Genomic DNA, 17,222 nt, shown 5'->3' with positions numbered 1-17,222 from the left:
GAGTCAATTTTTGTCAAGAAATTGTTTCTAATTTGCCCTTTGACTAATGGCACAGGGAACAATGGAGAGACACCCGACACACAATTACCCGGCGCGCAGCTCTGCCGCTCTCTGGCCCAAGCAGGCGTTTATTTGGAGCAGAGACTAATTCACAATTTTATGTAACTCGCCCAACACCTCCACCCCCTTGCGTTAAAAAAATGATTTATTTCATGATTTCAGACAGAGCTCGATGGCGGTCTTTGGGGAGCAAGGAGCCCTGGATTTGCAGCTGCTTTCAGGGGAGCAGTGTGTGGGGGCAAGTGCTGGGAGGGGCCCCACGGCTGGGCTAGGTTCTGGGGTGACAGTGGCCCCCAGGCTGTATAAGGGAAGGCAGGCTTTCCAGAGCACTGGTGCCAGTGTGTGCTGTGAATGTATTTGTGTGGGTGTGTGATGTGCTATATAATGCTCAAGCATGTGCCAGTGATGTGTTTGTATATGTGTGTGCACACATGCATGTGTGTGGATGGGTGATGTACAAGGGTGCATGCCCAGGTGTCAGGGCACAGCTGGCTGCATGGGGCCATAGGGCAAGCCTGGATACCTGCCAGGGAGGAAGCAAGCTGGGGGTTCAAGGACACCCCTGGGTAGTGTTCCAGGCTGGGATAGGGCATGTGGGCTGGGCAGGGTGTGTGGGCCTCGCCTGACTGGGAGCCCATTCATTTGTCAAACTGTGGGCGACTGCAGAGACCTGGACACCCCAGCTCAACCCTGATCTCACATTTCTATCCCCTCTCCTTTCTCCTTCCCCACCCACTCCCTGGTTCTCTCTCCCTCCCCAGTGGAAAGCTGGTCTGCAGATCCCTACACCATGTTCCTCTAAAATTAAAAACATTTGTTAGCTCTGGACAGCAGGCAGAATAAAAAAGGAAACCGGGGAGGTTTCCTCTGAGCTGATAGTGCGCCCAGCCAAACATGCCCCGGCCCGCAGGAGCCTCGGTAGGCCGCGTCTTCTCAAGGGGAACACGGGGAGCTTATTTTGGTACTGCGGGAGCTGCTGAGCGGCCAGGCGCCCGCGCTGGGCAGCTGCCAGCCCCTGCCGCATCCAGCAGGCCCGTCTGCAGCTATTTGCTGTAACAACTGTTTTGAAACAGTATTAAGAAAAAAAAAAAAAAACCCACTAGATTTGTTTTCAAGTGATGCTGGAGAGAGGAGAGGGGAAGAAGCCAAGAGGACAGGGGGCTGCGCCTCCCCCAGGCGCACAGCCTCTCTCTCCCGTTGGGCCAGGAGGGGCAGGGGACAGCAGTGGGGGTTCTGAAAGCCAGTTCGCTCCCACTGAATTAGGAATGTGGTGATGACGAGCTGGAAGGATCTGAGCCAGCCTTCGCAAGGGCAAGGAGGACCCGAGCCGTGCCATCCTCTGTCCTTCCTTCTCCCTGGCAGCCTGCACATCTTGGATTATGCCTAGGGTGGGGCCCATCAGCCAGGCTCCAGGACCCTCAGCCAATGTTCTGCCCGTGGGGGATGGGGGTTTGGAAACCCCTCCTCACACACTCGGACGGAGAGTGGGGGCTTGGAGGCCCTTCCCCCTCTTGGTGGTCCAAGGCCGAGCCCCTTTTCGACTCCAGCGCACTGCGGGGGCCCGCGCTGGCAGGCGCTCAGGGAGCTAGGCACAACTACAGAGACACTGAGGGTAGGCAAGGTATTCTTTCTCTTGGGTGGAGGATTTTTTCTCTCATACACTTTTTTCTCATTTTTAAAAATTTCAAGTGTAACTTAAAAACTTTAGTTATAAGAAAAAGTTTCTGCACCAGAAAACAAGCTCATCAGAGACAGTAATCCGGAACTCAGATTCCAAACGTCCGGAGGCGAGGAGCACTCTGCTGGGGGTCAGGACTCCGAGGGCTGCGGGAAGCTGGCGGGACCCCTGGGCGCGCGGAACAGGCAGTCTCGGCGTGCCAGGTCACCGGTTCCGAGGAGGCGGTGCGAGGCCGGTGTGCTCCGGGACCCGGACCGGGGCCGCACAGCTAGCCGCTCCCAGCCCTAGCTCCGGCTGCTCCTGGCCTTGCGCTGGATCCGAGAGCCATGGCAGCCCCTCCCGCCCGCCCACCCAGCCACCCTTCCGAGGACGCGATTTCTCCGCAGCCGGACCGGGCTCAGGCTGGCTTTGCACGGTGTGCATGGGAAGCCGGCCGCCCCCGCACGCACCGGCTGGGGCAGGACCTGGAGGAACTCGTCCCCTCAACTCGCTCCGGAGTCGATGCTTTGACTTCTTCCTCCGGAAGCCACGGCCCAAGCCCGGAGGTCTGCGCCAGAACCGTCGCCCCCACCCCCGCGCCCCGCATTGGCCGCTGCGCCCAACCCGCGCCGGCACCCCCCTCCTCGGGCCCGCACCCGGAACCTAATTCAATCGCCCCCGGCCTAATGAATAGCAGTGGGCTAATCGGATCTCCGAGCGCTTTATGGATTTATACGTGCCGCCTCCTCTCCCGCTGCCGACGCGCGCCACCCCGGTGGCTTCCGAAGGCACGGGCTTCGGGACTGGCCAGGGGCTCAGGCCGTGGGAGACAGGGGTCTTCGTCACCTGGCAGGGGTGTCGCTGGAGCCGGGACTCAGGACCGCGCCGGCCGAGTCCTGCGTCCTAGGCCCGGGCCCGCGGAGCCAGGCGCTTACCTGCCAGCCCCGGACTCTCCGGAGCTGCCCGGCCGCGCCGCCCAAAGCGGGCTCCCAGTTCCGGAGCCCCGCTCGCGGCTCAAGCCCCTACCCAGGTCAGAGATGCCTGCGGGGGAAGGCCGGCCGGAGCCGAGCGCCCGGTTTCCCCTTTCTCTCTGGATTCCTTTGATCCGCGGGCTCTTCGCCGCACCTCGGCTCCAAGGCTGCCAGGGTCGGCCCGCGGGGGTCCTGGAAACGGTCCCTAGCTTATCTCCTTTCATCAAGCGGCCTGGGGCCTCCTTGAAACCGCGGAGCCAGTAATTGCTTTTTTCAGGAGGCCCTGTGCGGACTGGACAACAGCCAATCAGCGCCTTGTTTACACTCGGTGATTGACAGCCTGCTGGCAGAGTGCCAGCCAATCCTGGCGGTCCCGAGGGAGCGGGCGGGGGGGCGGGGAAAGGAAGGTGACAACAGAAGGCCTCTGGCTTAACCCGTTCCTGTCCCTATCGGTGGAGAAGGAAATGGCAACCCATTTCAGTATTCTTGCCTAGAGAATCCTGTGGACGGAGGAGCCTGGTGGGCTGTGTCCATAGGGTCTCACAGAGTCGGACACGACTGAAGCGACTTAGCATGCATGCATGCATTAAAGAAGGAAATGGCAACCCACTCCAGTATTCCTGCCTGGAGAATCCCAGGAACAGAGGAGCCTGGTGGGCTGCCGTCTATGGGGTCGCACAGAGTCGGACACGACTGAAGCGACTTAGCGGCGGCGGCGGTCCCTACCAGAATGAACCGGTGGATAATTTCTACCGCGCGTGACCTAGTTGGTTGGCATCTAGTTTAAATACCATTTTTGTCCCCCCGGAGGGGGAAGCAAAACTGCACCTAGAGGAGTAAAAGTAATGTATCCGTCGCCACTAAGACATAGACTTGACTCCCGAGCATAAATAGCATCGTTGGGAAACCAAACTCTAACAGAAATATTTGAAGAATAACCTAAAAAGTAGTTTGCATCTGATTAAGATGAAGATATTTGTTTAGTAGCTTTTTTATTTAGGGCAAGAATTTAGCAGATATGCAGGAGAGCGACATTGAAAAAAAATACTGTGCATGGTTTTCACACTGTGGGTATCAAGGTGAACATATTTAAAAAATCTAGTTGCAGATGAAAAAAGGGCAATCTTTGTCATGGCCATAAATCACCGATTTTCATTTTCATCAGTGCTCCGTTGCAAAATATAGCCAAGGGGAATAAAAACTGAGGGTCGGCAGATACGTGGCCAGAGACACAAGAACTTCTCCCCCGATTCTGCTCCCTGGGGAAAGAGGAGGAGAGGACAAGGCCGGCGACTCAAGAGTCCGTGGTACCCAGACTTTGAGCTTGCAGGCATTTCTGAGCTTGGTCAGAGCAGGTGGAGGCCTCGAAGTGGTGGTAGGGCCAGGCAACCCGAGGAGGCCTTTATGCTCGGATCTCGGGCCTACCTGTGCCGGGTTCAGCCACCTGCCAGACATCCCAGGTATTTTTAAAAGCATCTGCTTCAACGCGTGATGCTGTATCATCTGGCCCCTGTGCACCGGACGCCAAACGTTAGACCTGCTGGGTTAAATTAAAAAAAAAAAAAAAAAGCAAAAGCCTTCCCCTCGGCGTGGATAAGCGCTCCCACTCGCCCCTGCTCCCTCTCCCGCCCTGCGCCAACACATTCCCATTCAGCAGCAACGATCTGCGCAAAGGAGCTGCGCAGTCGCCGGGCTTGAATTAGGCGCCATCGGGCTTGGTAGTAGCCCTGCTGCTCCCTGATTGGCAGCTCCCTGGCCCGGCGCCAGCCTATTGGGAGGCCTGTTTACGCCGAATGAGTGGCACGAGCTCCCGGCCGCGGAGGGCCGCGCGGCCAATCAACGCACGGGCTGCTCCGGGCTGAGTGGCACGAGCTTATTAGTATGCAGGGCCCGTGGCTCGCCGCGCCGGGCTGCAGGTTTGAGAGCCGCTCTGGATGGGCTCGCTAGAGTCGTTGTTGTGGAAGCGGTGCATTTACAGTGCAACAGTCAGCACATTGAAAATACCAATAGGAATACAAAACAAAGTCACATTTACTGGTTTAATTGTATTGCATTCAATTGTATCCAGGAAACAACCTCCAGTAAGTAACTGAAATTGCTTTCATTTTTTTTTTTTTGTTTTTGTATTTTTATTATTATTTTATTTTTATTTTGGCTTTGGGGATTTACAATTTTTTTTTTTTTAGTAAGAGAAATTCAGGGTTGCGATGTTAAGTATATATCTTCCCTTTTAAAAAATCCGTTATAATGTCGAACAGGCTTTTTTTTTTTTAATGGACTATATATAATAGCGATTTTTTTCCCCTCTGAAAAATCTTATCGATCGGTTTAAAATTCCCCCCGTAATGCGTCCTTGCTTTGCTCTGAGCGCTTGTTGTCTCGATCGACACCCAGCATTAAAAATAAATAATCGCGACAGGACAGGGACCGCCAGGCTGCGTCCGGCGAAAGCCGCGCGGGCAGCTCCGGCTAGACAGTCGGCGAGGTTCCCGACGCAGCCAACGCGCTCCCGGCTCTGGCGGCACCACGAATGAACCCCAATTGTTTGCACCCCCGCCCCCCATGCTGCTCCCCTCCCCCGAGCAGCCTTGGGTCAGCTCCGCCCGGTCGCTCCGCGGCGCCGGGAACCGACTGGCTCGCGCTGGCCGAGGCGGCCGAGCCGCCTACCAGAGGGGCTTGCCGGCCGCCAGCCGCGTGCGGGGCGAGGGACCGGGCGGAGAGGGGTAACGGCGAGGTTTGTGGCGGTTCGCTTTCAAGAGCCTAATTCATTTCTGGACATTTCAGAAAAAAATTTTCTGGGGCGGCTTAAGGTGGCGGAGGGGGCCAAGCGAGGCCAGCGAAGAGTGGTTTTCTCACCGAGCGCATTCCGGGCGGCGCGCAGGGCTCAGACCACCACCCCCGAGGTGGCATCTGCGGGCGGGTGCGCTTTGGGGTGCGGGGGCCCGGAGCAGCCACGGGCCTCAGTCCTCTCCTGGCGGGAGTAGGGTGGGTGTCGGGCGCGACCGTTTCGCAGGGAGCGGGTTCTACGGCGGCGCCCGAGCAGCACGCGCCGAGTGTGCGCGGGGCCCAGCCCAGCCTGCAGGCCCCACAGCGCCAGCGCACCGGGAGACGGCGCCGGAGGATGCGGGCGGCAGAAGCAAAGGGAGGGTTTTCCGTGTTTAAATTAAAACCGAAGCAAAACCGAAGGAGCCGCTCCCACAATCCTGGAGCGCTCGAGCCATGCGCAGAGAGACTGGCGACTCCTGGGATCGCGCCGCGGAGTCCTGGGGAGGACCCAGCGTTTCGAGGTTCGACTCTTTCCAAAGTACCCTTGTCAGCGATTTTCCAGCCGGCGCGGGGGCCCCTGGCATGCCACCGCTTTCGCTCGGTGTCCTTTCCAAGTCCGGCCCGACGCGGGCTGCGGTCTCTCGGCGCTGGGGGGAGGGGGCTCGGAGCCCTGGGATTCGCAGATGGCGGCGCCTGGGATCCGAGACTTCGGGCCCAGGCGGCGGCGGCCGCGCGTCGCCGCCCCGCTCCCTGCCGGGCTCGTGCTCCGCAGGCCCCCGGGAGCCGCTCTCTGGCGGACTGGGAGGCGCGGCGCGGCCTCTTCCCCGGAGCCAAGAACACAAAGGAAAGCCCCTCCGACCTGGTAAGAATCTCCGCGGCACGGAGGGGCGACAACAACCCATCCCTTTCCGAGTCAAAGTCTGGAGGGCTGGTGGAGAAGGATCGATCTGGCCCACAGAAGGTGAAGATTAAAGCTGTTGCTGGTAGCCAAGCCCGCGTCCCGAGAATCGAGAGCAACTCCTTTTCTCGACAATTTTGGAATTTCTTATTGGAAAAAAGAAACCCCACAAACAAAAGCAGAGTATACGCGGTTTCCCGGAGGCCGCTGGGAAGCCCCCCACCCCCCGTGCGCGCAGCCGCGGGCCTTCGGCGCCTTTGAAGCCGCAGGTTCTCGACCTCCCTCCCCTCCTTCTTTCCCTTTGTCCCGCCCCGTGCCCCCCGGCTCGCAGCTCGCTGCTGCCCGGAGGCCCTAAGCCCCACGCGGGCAGCCCCTCCCTCCCCTGACCCCAGCGCGGGCAGCCCCCTCGCCCGGCGCTCTCCCGGTCCTGAGGCCAGGCGTTCGCTCAGTAGGCCCGAGCGGCGGCGAGCTGAGTGATTTGTTAGACCGGGGTAGAGAGCCGAAGATCCCTAGAGAGGAGGAAGCCCAAAACCCCTTTGTAGGAAGTTGAGAGACAAAGAGAACTCTTTGTGTGGGTCCCGTTTATTTACAATGCAAAAGCTCTCCGAATAAATATTAAAAAGCTTATCAGCTGAGCAAATATGTATTCGCTTAATACATTATGTTTTCGGTTATAGATTAAATCAAACACAAAACAGTCTGCAAATAAGACGTGTAGAACCTGTAGCATTAAATATAGTAATTTTAAATAGTATTCACAAAATGGAAAACATCTTAATCGCTTTGTTGTCACGGTGGGACGACAAAAAAAAAAAAAAAAAAAAATCCGAAGACTTTCTGCAAAGTTCACAGTTAAGAATATTGAGCCTGCCCATCTCCCTTTTGTTCGAAGTGATATCAAACGTTAAAACAATGCAGATTGAGGAAATGAGAAATGTGCAAAATGAAAGAGGTCCACGCGGGCGCACAGCTGTTCAGTTTATGTTGCTTGCTTCGTCGTTTAACACTCAGCGTCTGAAATTGTCTCCAATTTCGCCTCGGAGTGGACTCTCCGCGTTGGGTGGGGGTGGAAGAGAAGGGAGGTGGGGGACATTACAAGTGACTCAGCCGAGAGGTGGAGGTGGACTACGGAGGCCAGGGGTCCGCTGGGACCTGGGCATTGACGAAGGTTGCCCTGGGCCGGGCCAGTTGTCCGCGGCCCTGCGGCCGAGCCCGGCGTCGCAAACCCCATGTCCCCGGGCCGTGCGGAGAACGGCCTCGGCTCAGCGAGCGACCTGGGGCAGGCGCCGAAGGGAGAAATTCCGTGGCCGATTTGGGGCGTTGAGGAAGAACAATTTCTGACTCTCAAAGAGGCCCCCACCAAACCCCCAACTCGCAGAGGAAGATCCTGGGCGAATTTCACCGGGGGGCGGGGTGATTGTTTGAACCTCGCTAGGAAGCTCCCGGACGGCCGGCCGGGCACTGCGGCGTGGCGGCTCAGGTGACGCCGCCGGCGAACGTAGACCCCTGGGGCTCCGGGAGCTGGCCCAGGGTCCGAGCTCGGCATTGCGGGGTGGGGGCTTGGTCCCGTTAGGGCTGTGGCAGGGTGGGGGTGGGGGGGAGGAGCGGCGGGTTCAAAAGAATGGACCAAAAGACGCATGGGGGGGATGGGAGAGGGGGGAAAAAGGAAGGTTATAAAAAAAAAACAACTCTTGAGTTACAATCAATAAAATTACTCGCTTAATTAGCATGGTTATTCGGTTAAGCAGAATGCAGTAAAAGCTGGACCTCGGAATGGAGAGAGGGAAAAAGCTAGCGTGGACCCCAGGCCTTTCCTCAGAGACACCTTTGGGCAGCGGGGGAGGGGAGAGGGTGTGCGTGTGTGTGTGTGTGTGTGTGTGTGTGTGTGTGTGTGTGTGTGTGTGTGTATGCGTGATGGCTTCGCAGATTTGGGTTTTTATCACCCAACGGAGCCAGCAGCCTTTCGCCGCGGCGCCCTCGCCGCAGGGACCCGCGAAGGGGAAGTGGCGAGCGGTACGGCCGGGTTCCCTCAGGCTCCTCCGGACCGAGCGTGGCCGGGATGGTGCGTGTGCGCGGGGGAGATCGGGTGGCCCACGCGCGCGCGTGCAGCGGGAAGACGCGCGGGGCGCTCGGGGCCCGGCCGCCCGTCCTGGCGGGACTCGGGCCGGAGGGGTGAAAAGGGTGGCAGGCGGACGGGCGGGGGCGGGGACCCCCGGGCGAGCCGAACCCCCAAGTCACCTAGTCTCCTCTGCTTGTCTCCGCAGACTATGGATCCGCACGGCGGCCGCCGGCTCGGCACGCGGCCGCCCGCCGAGGAGCCCAGTCCGCCCGCGTGCTGACCGGCCCCGCCGCCGCCGCCGCCGCGGGTGACCCCAGACACCGCCTCCTCCGCGCCGCCTGCGCGCCGCCTGCGCGCCGAGCCGCCCCCGGGCCCCGGCCGTGCTGCTCCCGGGAGGCGGCGGCTGGCCGGGGCCGGGGCCCGGCATGGATGGCCGCGACTTCGCACCGCCGCCTCATCTGCTGTCGGAGCGCGGAAGCCTGGGCCACCGCAGCGCCGCCGCCGCCGCGCGCCTCGCCCCGCCCGGGCCCGCCGCGCAGCCCCCCGCTCACTTCCAGCCCGGAAAGTACTTCCCGTCGCCGCTGCCCATGGCTTCGCACACAGGTCAGTGCCAGCCGGGCGGGCGCGGGAGAGGAGACCCTGCCGCGAGGTGGGCACGGTCGAGGGTCGGATGGGAGCCTGCCCCTCCTCTCTTGGAGCGTTTGCGGAGAAGCCTTCGGTTTCATTTCCCTGCTCCGGCACCGGTGGCGGCCCGCGCGTCCTGCGGGGGCCCCCCGAGCCGGATCATCGCGGTTTAGAGCGCCCTTCCCCGGGGTCCCCCAGGGTCTCGGAGGGGCAGCCCCGGAGCCGGCTAAAAATAAAGCCTTTCCCCTCCTGCACCCTCCCCCACCCCTTCCTGCCGAAGAACTAAATTCCGCGGAAACCTCATTTCTGCATTTTGCATTCACATCCTTAAGACATTCCGGGGCTGGGACAACGAGGCCACTTTTCTGCGGGAACAAAAACGGCTGTTGTGACTTGGGGAGGGGAGTGCCGCGGCCTCTCGGATTAGGGCGGTGTGTGCGCGGGGTGAGCGTTAATAGGGACTGCTGGTGTAAGACGAGCAAATCCTGTTTCTATATAAAGCCTTGAAGTGTCAGGGCGAGAATGGGTTTGCAGGGGATGCATTTGCTTTAACAAGTGCCTCTGGTATCCTGCTAAAGCCGGACAAAGCGTGGCCAGATCGTGGCCCAGCCTCTCGGCCTGCGCTCTGGGGGAGGGCAGCGCCGGCGCCGGCTCGGCTGGGGGCGGCGCGGGGGCCGCCGCCGGATTTCGGTGCAGGCGAGTTCGCAGATTTGCTCCAAGAGAAGAGAGCTGGGGCCTCCCTGCACTCCAGTCCTCTCCCGGGAAAGAGCTGTTCCTTGGCAGAGCTGACCCAAATCTCCAGAACGGTCCCCCTCTGGGGTGGCTTCGATACTACTTGTCGAGCCAGGTCAGAGGAGAAGCAGGGCCAGGCAGAGGGTGGCAAAGGGGCCTGTACCTCGCCGAGACCCTGGAGGTCACTGGCCAGCGCCGGCTGAGCTTGCAGGAAGCCGGAGTGGCTGCGCGTTTGGGGACCCGCTGGTCACCCTGGAAGGTTGGCTTGCTTTTGTTTACAGTTTGTTCTAAACATTAGAAATGTTGTTTGCCTCTTTTTTTTTTGTTGTTGTTGTTGTTAATTTGGCAGTAACAGTTATTATTGCTAGCTTGATGAACTGTGAATACTAATAAAATTATATCTGCTTTAATGGGATTACAATTAGTGTGTGGATTAAAACGGATGGCAGAGTCAGGCTAGAAGGGAAAATGTCAGAAGGGAGGGCAGTCAGAAAGAAAAACATGAATTTCCTAAAAAGAAAAAAAATAATGAGAAATTGCTTAATTACTAATGGGCTTTTAGCATTTACAACATGAGATTCAAAAAGTTAGAGCAAGCTGGGAGTGGAGGGGCTGGACTCAGCCCTCTCCTGGAATCAGTGCTTCGCCCGTGTTTCCTGTTCCAGTGCGAGCCTTCTGCAAGGGTGCTTTTTTCCTCTGCCTCGCTCTTCCCTCTTCCTTGCTTTTTTCCTCTTATAGATTTATAACTCAAAAGAGCAAAAGCACTTGCCTGGGCAATCGGTGATTTTAAATATCTGTCCTTACTGTCCCTGTGCTTGTCTCTCCTGCTTCTGCATTGGAGATGCTGCCTGCCCAGCTCAGCTCACACTGAGGGGCTGTGGTTGGGGGCTTGTAGTAGCTGTAGGGACAGTGCCATAGCGTCCCTAGTCTTTTTTGGATGCATCACCCCCCCCCCCCCCCATGCCATATGCCATGCTCACTAACCTGGAGGGTAACAGAAACGAGGGTTCAGAAGAGCCCCTGACACCAAGGCTGTCCCAGTAGTGCACAGACAGGCTGGGGCCATGCCCTCCTGGGGGCAGTGGGGGGCGGGGGGGCATGGCCAGGCTGGATTCCCCATCAGTTTAAGTCACTGCTGCCTCCCTCGTCCCTATTCAACAGCCCACAGCCCTCGCCAGATCCTGGTCAGCCGCCATTTCTGCTTTCTGCTCTTATATCCAGATGCAGGCACCACCAGGCCAGGTGGGAACATGGTCTGGGTGACCCGAACCATTGTCTTGCTCATTCCAAGTTTGACCACCTGGTTTTTGGATTATAAGCCATGGAGGGACTGGAGAAATCAGGTGGGCGCTGGCCTGGTCTGTGTCCTTGACCCAGACCCTACTCACCTTCCCCATATGCAGGGTGCTCTAGAGCGCACTGGAGGTCCCCAGGGCACCCTCAGGGGGCAACTGGGGGCCCACACGTCCACTGCTCCTGGAGGCTGCTTCCACCTCCCCGGGGGACCAGAGAGACCTATTGTGCCTAGAGATGTTCAACCCATTTGTGACTGGAAGGCTGGCCTAGAGGGCGTCCAGCTAGAACATCTGCCGCTGAAAGGCTTTTGAAATTGCTGAAAGCCAGGATCTTGTATTGGTTTTAAAATTTAGCTACATCAATTAAAAAAAAAAAAAAGAATTATACCTCAGACTACTTTGCTTTGGTCTCTATCTATATATGATCGAGTTTAAAAGGGAAAAAGTATAATTAAAAATTTTTTTTTTTTTGCATCTCGTGTGCGGATTTCAAAATGGCCAGTTTGGCGGACTTTCTTCCCATTTCCGTGATGGCCTCAGGTCCATAAGCCAGGCTGCAGCAGCCCAGCTTACCCCTCCCTCCACTGACTACCCTGCTGAAAGGAAAATTGCACCGAGCTTCTTCCTATTTGTCCAGCTCTAACACGGGAGTAGGATCCAGCTACCGGAGATCGAGTCCCTGGCTTCTGAGGATTCCTCGTCTTGGCTCAGCCCCCCAGCCTGGGCCAAGGGTCTCCCTCCCTGCGCTCCTCCAGTGCTGCCCCCACCCAGCGCTTTCATAATGTCAGCTTGAAGGACCCCGATGGGATGTTGGGCTCCAGGGCTTCTCCCATTGTTTTTCTCAAAATGAAAGTGCGGATAGCTTTATCATCGGGCTGTAGGGTTTTATGGTAAAGTGCTGTTCTGGTAACCTTGTCACCAAAAGGTGCAATTAGAATGTTTGGAATCATTATTTTTAGAGCAGTGTTAGATTTTGTCTCTAATACAGATGGTCCGGAGGCAAAGCTGTGAAATCTAGGGGGGAAAAAATGAAAAGCAACAACACACCAGCCCAAGATTTTTCATCAGTGCTACTGCCTGGAGCGATTGGGGATCGCGCCTCTCCTCGGAGGGAGCGCGTCTAGTAGGAGGCAGCCCTGCCTGGGAGAAGCCGGGTCCCTGCCCCCTCTTGCAGCCGGTCAGCTACAGCTACTGCCCTTCATCCTTTTCTGTGTGTCGCCCTTGGGGCCAAAGGAGAATCACTGGGTCTCCACCCAAGGAAGGCGGAGGTTTCGACAATGTGACTGCGGGTGGGTTCTCCTCTCCGCCCCTTCTGTTGGCTTCTTTGGCGTGTAAATGGCCCGACCTGGAAGCCAGGTGCCCTGGGCCTGTGGTTGTTGTTGGGAGTATACAGGGCGGCAGGTTCCTTCTGGTGGGAGAATCGCAAACTTCTCTCCTGCTAAAAGTGCTTCTGATCCTTAATCTCAAAAAGGAAAAGAAAAATGCAGTGTGTGGGGGGGATAATTTTCCTGATGTAAAAAGACCCCATCAAAGGATCCCCCTCCGTTCTCATGTGATATTTTTTCGTATAGGAAGAAAATTACAATTTCGTAAATACCTCATTAACTCAATGACACGATGGAGTGTTTCGGCAACCGTTACCAACATTAAGTAGGTGTGAAAAGAGTTACTTTCCGAAGACTCTACCCATCCTGCTCTGTAAGTGACAGAAGCAAACATCAAAGCCATGGCCGCCCTGTGGAGCCCAGAATCCGGCGGCCGCGTGGACCGGCCAGGCTGCGGCTGCCTCACCCACCCCAACGAAGCCATTTTTGGAATGTGGGTTTTTTCTCAGTGGGGCTTGTACTGCCCCCATGTCTGATTATTCCTACAGGGATATTCCTATAGGAATATCCAGGTCACGTGAGCACTAAGGCAAATTAGCCAGCGAGGCAGGGAGTGGCCTTGTGCGGATCCCTCATCACCCCCAAATGCTCCCGTTTATTCTTAGAAATCTCCCTCGTCTGCTGTGAGACTGGGTTCAACAGCCCGCACAGACAGGACAAAACGCACAGGAGGCTGTTAGAATAACATGGAGGGAGCTAAAAATACCCCTCAGAAACACACATAAAAAAGCCAAATCCAACAACAGAACGAGCTAAAAATATTCCAGGCTTTGGCAAAGAGCACAGAGTTAAATAAATTATACAAGAGCCATTCATGGGAGCAAGTTGACTTTCTCTCTTACGGGAACTTGGTTCAAGCTAATAAAAATAATAATTTACTGGCCACTGAGCTTTGCTTGAGTTTAGATTTAATTGGTGGGGCTTCTGGCGTTTGTCACTTCTTGGCGATTAGTGGGCTTGCCCTGGCCTGGGGTAGGATAGGGAGGGGGTGCTGAGTCTGGGTCCCTGGAAGCAGGGAAAGGGTTCCCCTCCCCCCACCCCACTCGAGGAGCAGGGCCTGGATACAAGGGCAGGATGCCCAGGAGGCCAGAGAAGAAGGGAGGCTACAGGGGAGTGGTCAGGGAAGGCAGAAAAGGGACAGGCAAGGCGCCGCTATTTTAATTTGATAAATGATCGTACACCTTTAAGAGTGTGTTTTAACAATCAAGATACACTCCAGCAAGTTGATAGGATGTTCGCTGTCAACTTACATATGTCATCAGCGCGGGCTGTGAGCATAAATAATGTGCGAGAGTGTGCGGGATGCGCTGCAGCCTCTCCGGGAGCGCAGCAGGTAGCACCCCTGTCTCTCCTGCGGTCTGGAGGCAGCTGCCAGAGGAGGAAAGGCGTTGGGGAACTTCAGGCCAGGTCTTTCCTCTCTGGGGAGTTCCCAGGTCTCCTCACCAAAATAAGAGCTCCAGACAGTTTGCTCAGGGAAGCCACTGCGGGTGTGATCTGAGGCTGGAATCCAATATTGGCTGGTGTCTTTTCAGGGAGCAGATGTCTTAAGTTCAGCCATTTCCCAGGAATGTCAGACTTCCACCTTGGGATTAGGGTCAGGGTAACCTCCTTTGCTGTCTCTGTTTATTTGCTTGCTCTTGATGGGATGCCCACCCCACCCCCTGAAATCCCAGCAGGCCCTCCCAACTCCCAAAGGACTACAGTTCCCAGAATGCCCCTGGTCTAGCTCCAGGGTCTGAGCCTGGGACCGGCCGTAAGCTGGGAATTCCCAAGCTCAGATAGAGTTCAGCCAGTGCCACTGGGAATGAGTGCTTTCTGGGTGGAAGGGGCCCTTGGTCACCACCCCCAGGGCCCCCTTGCCCTTTCTTCTGAAAGAGGCCTCTGGGGGCCCCTCACCCCGCCTGCCCTCTTCCCTACCATAAATATCTGAATATAGGCCCCCAAAGATGGGAGCTGCCCCTCTACCCCAGGGACCCTGTGCAGCAGGGCGGGCAGCTGCCTTGATTGGCGTGGCCAGAGTCTAAGGGGGATTCCCACCAGTTGCCCTGATCTCAGCCCTTTGCTCAGGGCTTTCTTAGAGGGGCCCTGGACACACTGGCCAGAGGTCAGCATGGAAGGGATTTGGGGACTCCACCTGGGTGGCCTCAGGGCTGATCTCTGCCTAGAGAATCCAACAAGAAAGTCCTGCACAGCCTTTGGAGCGTCGCCTCTCTTCCCAGCCTCACGTCACCAGGCAGCAGTAGCCCTGTCAATGCCATATTGACCAGCATCCACCTTGGATGACTTCTGATGACTAGAAACCATCCCCCCGGGGGCAGAGGTGCTGCCTTAGCCCCTCGGAAGGGGGGCCGTCATCACCCATCCAGAGAAAGTTCTCACTCGGGCCACTACCAGCAGCCTTTTGGAAAGGTGGATGCCCCTTGGAAAGGCCATCCTTGGAGGTCTTTGCTGGGCCTTGTGCCAGAGCTCTCGAGCTGATGCCAGAGCTTCAGGGTGCAGCACCCACTGTTTGGCAGTAGGTGACTCGCACTGCTGCACTCCACCTGCCTCACCCGCCAGGGGACAGCTCTCTCGGGGTTCCTTGGTCCCTGTTAACCTCTAGGGCCTTCTTTCTCCCACCGAAGATTCAAGATTGAAAGCAAACAACAAGATCACAACCAGCATGCACTGTCTAGAACACATCCCTGCAGCTCCGGGCTGTGCCAAGGAAGATTCGGGCCTTGCAGCCTGTGCTCAGGGGCCGCTGCTCCGTCTCGGCTTTGACGCCCTGCCCGCTGACGTTTTTATGGGATAATATACCGTTTAGATCACGCAGGCCTATTTGTCAGTGGGCCGCCCCTGTTTGTTGTAATATATAATATTACTGCCTCCTGTGGCCCTGCCAGCAGCTGCCACCAGAGAATGGGGACCAGTCGGTGGGAACTGGGTGAGGGATTGGAAGCGGGGGGCACAGGGTGGGAGTTGCCCCAGCCCCACATAGGGGCTTGGTGTGGGTTTGCAGCAGGCTGAGGGCCTGGTGGGGAGGCATCCAGTGCCCAAGCAGGGAGCCAGCCGGGCTGGCATCCGAGGGCTGCTGCAGCTGTCCAGACGATTAGGTTCCAGATTGGATCAGCCAGGAAGCTTTTTTTTTTTTTTTTCATTCTGACCTAGAGCTGGGGCAGAGGAGGAGGAGGGAATGAACAGGTGGGTTGGGCTTCTCGCCCCTCCCCCCAGGGCCCCCAACAAAGAGTCCAGTGTCTTTAGATCCAAAGACGTTTGACGCTGGGGAAGGGGGACCCACTGTGTGCCTGGAACCAAAAGGAAAGTTACAGCAGTCCTGTTTCATCCAAGTGCAGGGACTTGGTTTCCAGTAGAAATTACCAGAAATTCAGAGGAGGGGCAGAGGATGCCTGTGCTGCCGAGGGAGGCCCCTGCGCGGCAGACTGGGGTCCCCCGGGGTGGCCTGGGGCTGTCTTTTGGGGGCACCCCGCCAAATGACAGAGAATCATCAGCCACATTTAAGTGGTGGTTTATGGACTAAACCACCTTCTGCCATCTCCTTGGGAAGAGGCAGTCTTGGCTCTATCCCTTTGCTCCTCCTTCAGGGAAGCCAAGGCCTTTCTTCCTTGGGACTTTGTTCTCAAAGGCAGTTCTGGGGAGGACACCATGGCCCCAACATCACACAGTCAGGCCAGGAAGGGCCCCCTACCCTCAAGGCAGGCGTGCTGGGAGCCCAGCTGGATGGGGGTGAAGAGAAGGCAGGTTGGGCACAGCGGGATGAGACCCTAGGGGCAGGACCCAGGGTGGGGATGTGCTGATGCGGGTGGGGAAGGAGCCAGGCTGCTGTCCACCAGCTTCTCAGGGCAGCTCCATGTGGCAGGCTCCAGCTTAGCACCAGCCTTGCTGCCTGGCCCTGCTTGTGTACCCTTTGGGGGTAGAGGCACAGACCATGTCGTCGTCCCCACAGGCTCGCCAGCACGTTAACTGGCTGAGCTCACACATGCATGGACACGCATCACACCTGCTCACGTGTGCTCTCACCCTGAGGCATGTCCTTACACTCACACGTGCTCACACTCACACACACACACACACACTCACTCACAGACACAATGGGCCTTCAAGGAATCACATCCCAGTTGGCCTGGGGGAGAGCCAGTGGGCCCAGTGATCAGAATGTGTGTTCTGGTCTGTCTCCACTTCCCACCTCCTGCTCCATCCTGCAGCTCCTGGCCAGCTGCCGGAGGTGGAGCCTAAAGGTCCCCAGTGACCTTAGATGGCAGACTCAGAGCCTGACAGGCTGGGCTTGATGCTGGTGAGCTGCCTGCCCCTGCTTCAGCCCCCTCCTTCCCTCTGTCACCATGGAACCCATCTTCTGGTTTCCACTGAACTGGAGCTGGTCCTTTCCCAGCACCTGCCCCAGGCTTCTTCCAGTGAAGCTGTTCAGTTCAGTTCAGTCGCTCAGTTGTGTCTGATTCTTTGCCACCCCATGGACTGCAGCACTCCAGGCTTCCCTGTCCATCACCAACTCCCAGAGTTTGCTCAAAATCATGTCTCTTGAATCGGTGATGCCATCCCACCAACTCATCGTCCATCGTCCCCTTCTCCTCCCACCTTCAATCTTTCCCAGCGTCAGTCTTTTCCAGTGAGTCAGTTCTTCGCATCAGGTGGCCAAAGTATTGCAGTTTCAGCTTCATCAGTCCTTCCAGTGAATATTCAGAACTGATTTCCTTTAGGATCGACTGGTTGGATCTCCTTGCAGTTCAGGGGACTCTCAAGAATCTTCTCCAACAACA

The 17,222-nt window shown here is 57.2% G+C and overlaps 2 protein-coding genes across 5 annotated transcripts in view; one reads left to right on the top strand and one right to left on the bottom strand.

Annotated features, from left to right (window-relative positions):
- Positions 1–7,477: 7,477 nt before the first annotated feature.
- Positions 7,478–8,838, bottom strand: LOC133055653 (basic proline-rich protein-like). The gene is made up of 4 exons (XM_061140785.1): positions 8,591–8,838; positions 8,301–8,501; positions 7,755–7,927; positions 7,478–7,626 (listed from the first exon to the last, which is right to left on the bottom strand). The coding sequence occupies exons 1-4, from the start codon at positions 8,836–8,838 to the stop codon at positions 7,478–7,480; spliced, it is 771 nt and encodes a 256-aa protein (XP_060996768.1).
- BAHCC1 (BAH domain and coiled-coil containing 1) overlaps positions 8,739–17,222 on the top strand; it is a 56,370-nt gene continuing 47,886 nt past the window's right edge. For 3 of the 4 annotated variants that reach the window (XM_061144542.1, XM_061144543.1, XM_061144544.1), the window contains exon 1: positions 8,739–9,014. In XM_061144542.1, the coding sequence (XP_061000525.1) occupies positions 8,837–9,014 (178 nt within the window). In that variant the 5' untranslated portion in view covers positions 8,739–8,836. The remainder of the gene's footprint in view (positions 9,015–17,222) is intronic. The other variant, XM_061144541.1, reaches the window with a different exon arrangement.

Source organism: Dama dama, chromosome 5 (assembly GCF_033118175.1).
Source record: "Dama dama isolate Ldn47 chromosome 5, ASM3311817v1, whole genome shotgun sequence".
Taxonomy (NCBI): Eukaryota; Metazoa; Chordata; class Mammalia; order Artiodactyla; family Cervidae; genus Dama; species Dama dama.
The sequence above is the reverse complement of the archived record's forward strand: the minus strand, read 5'-3'. Positions and strand labels throughout refer to the sequence as shown.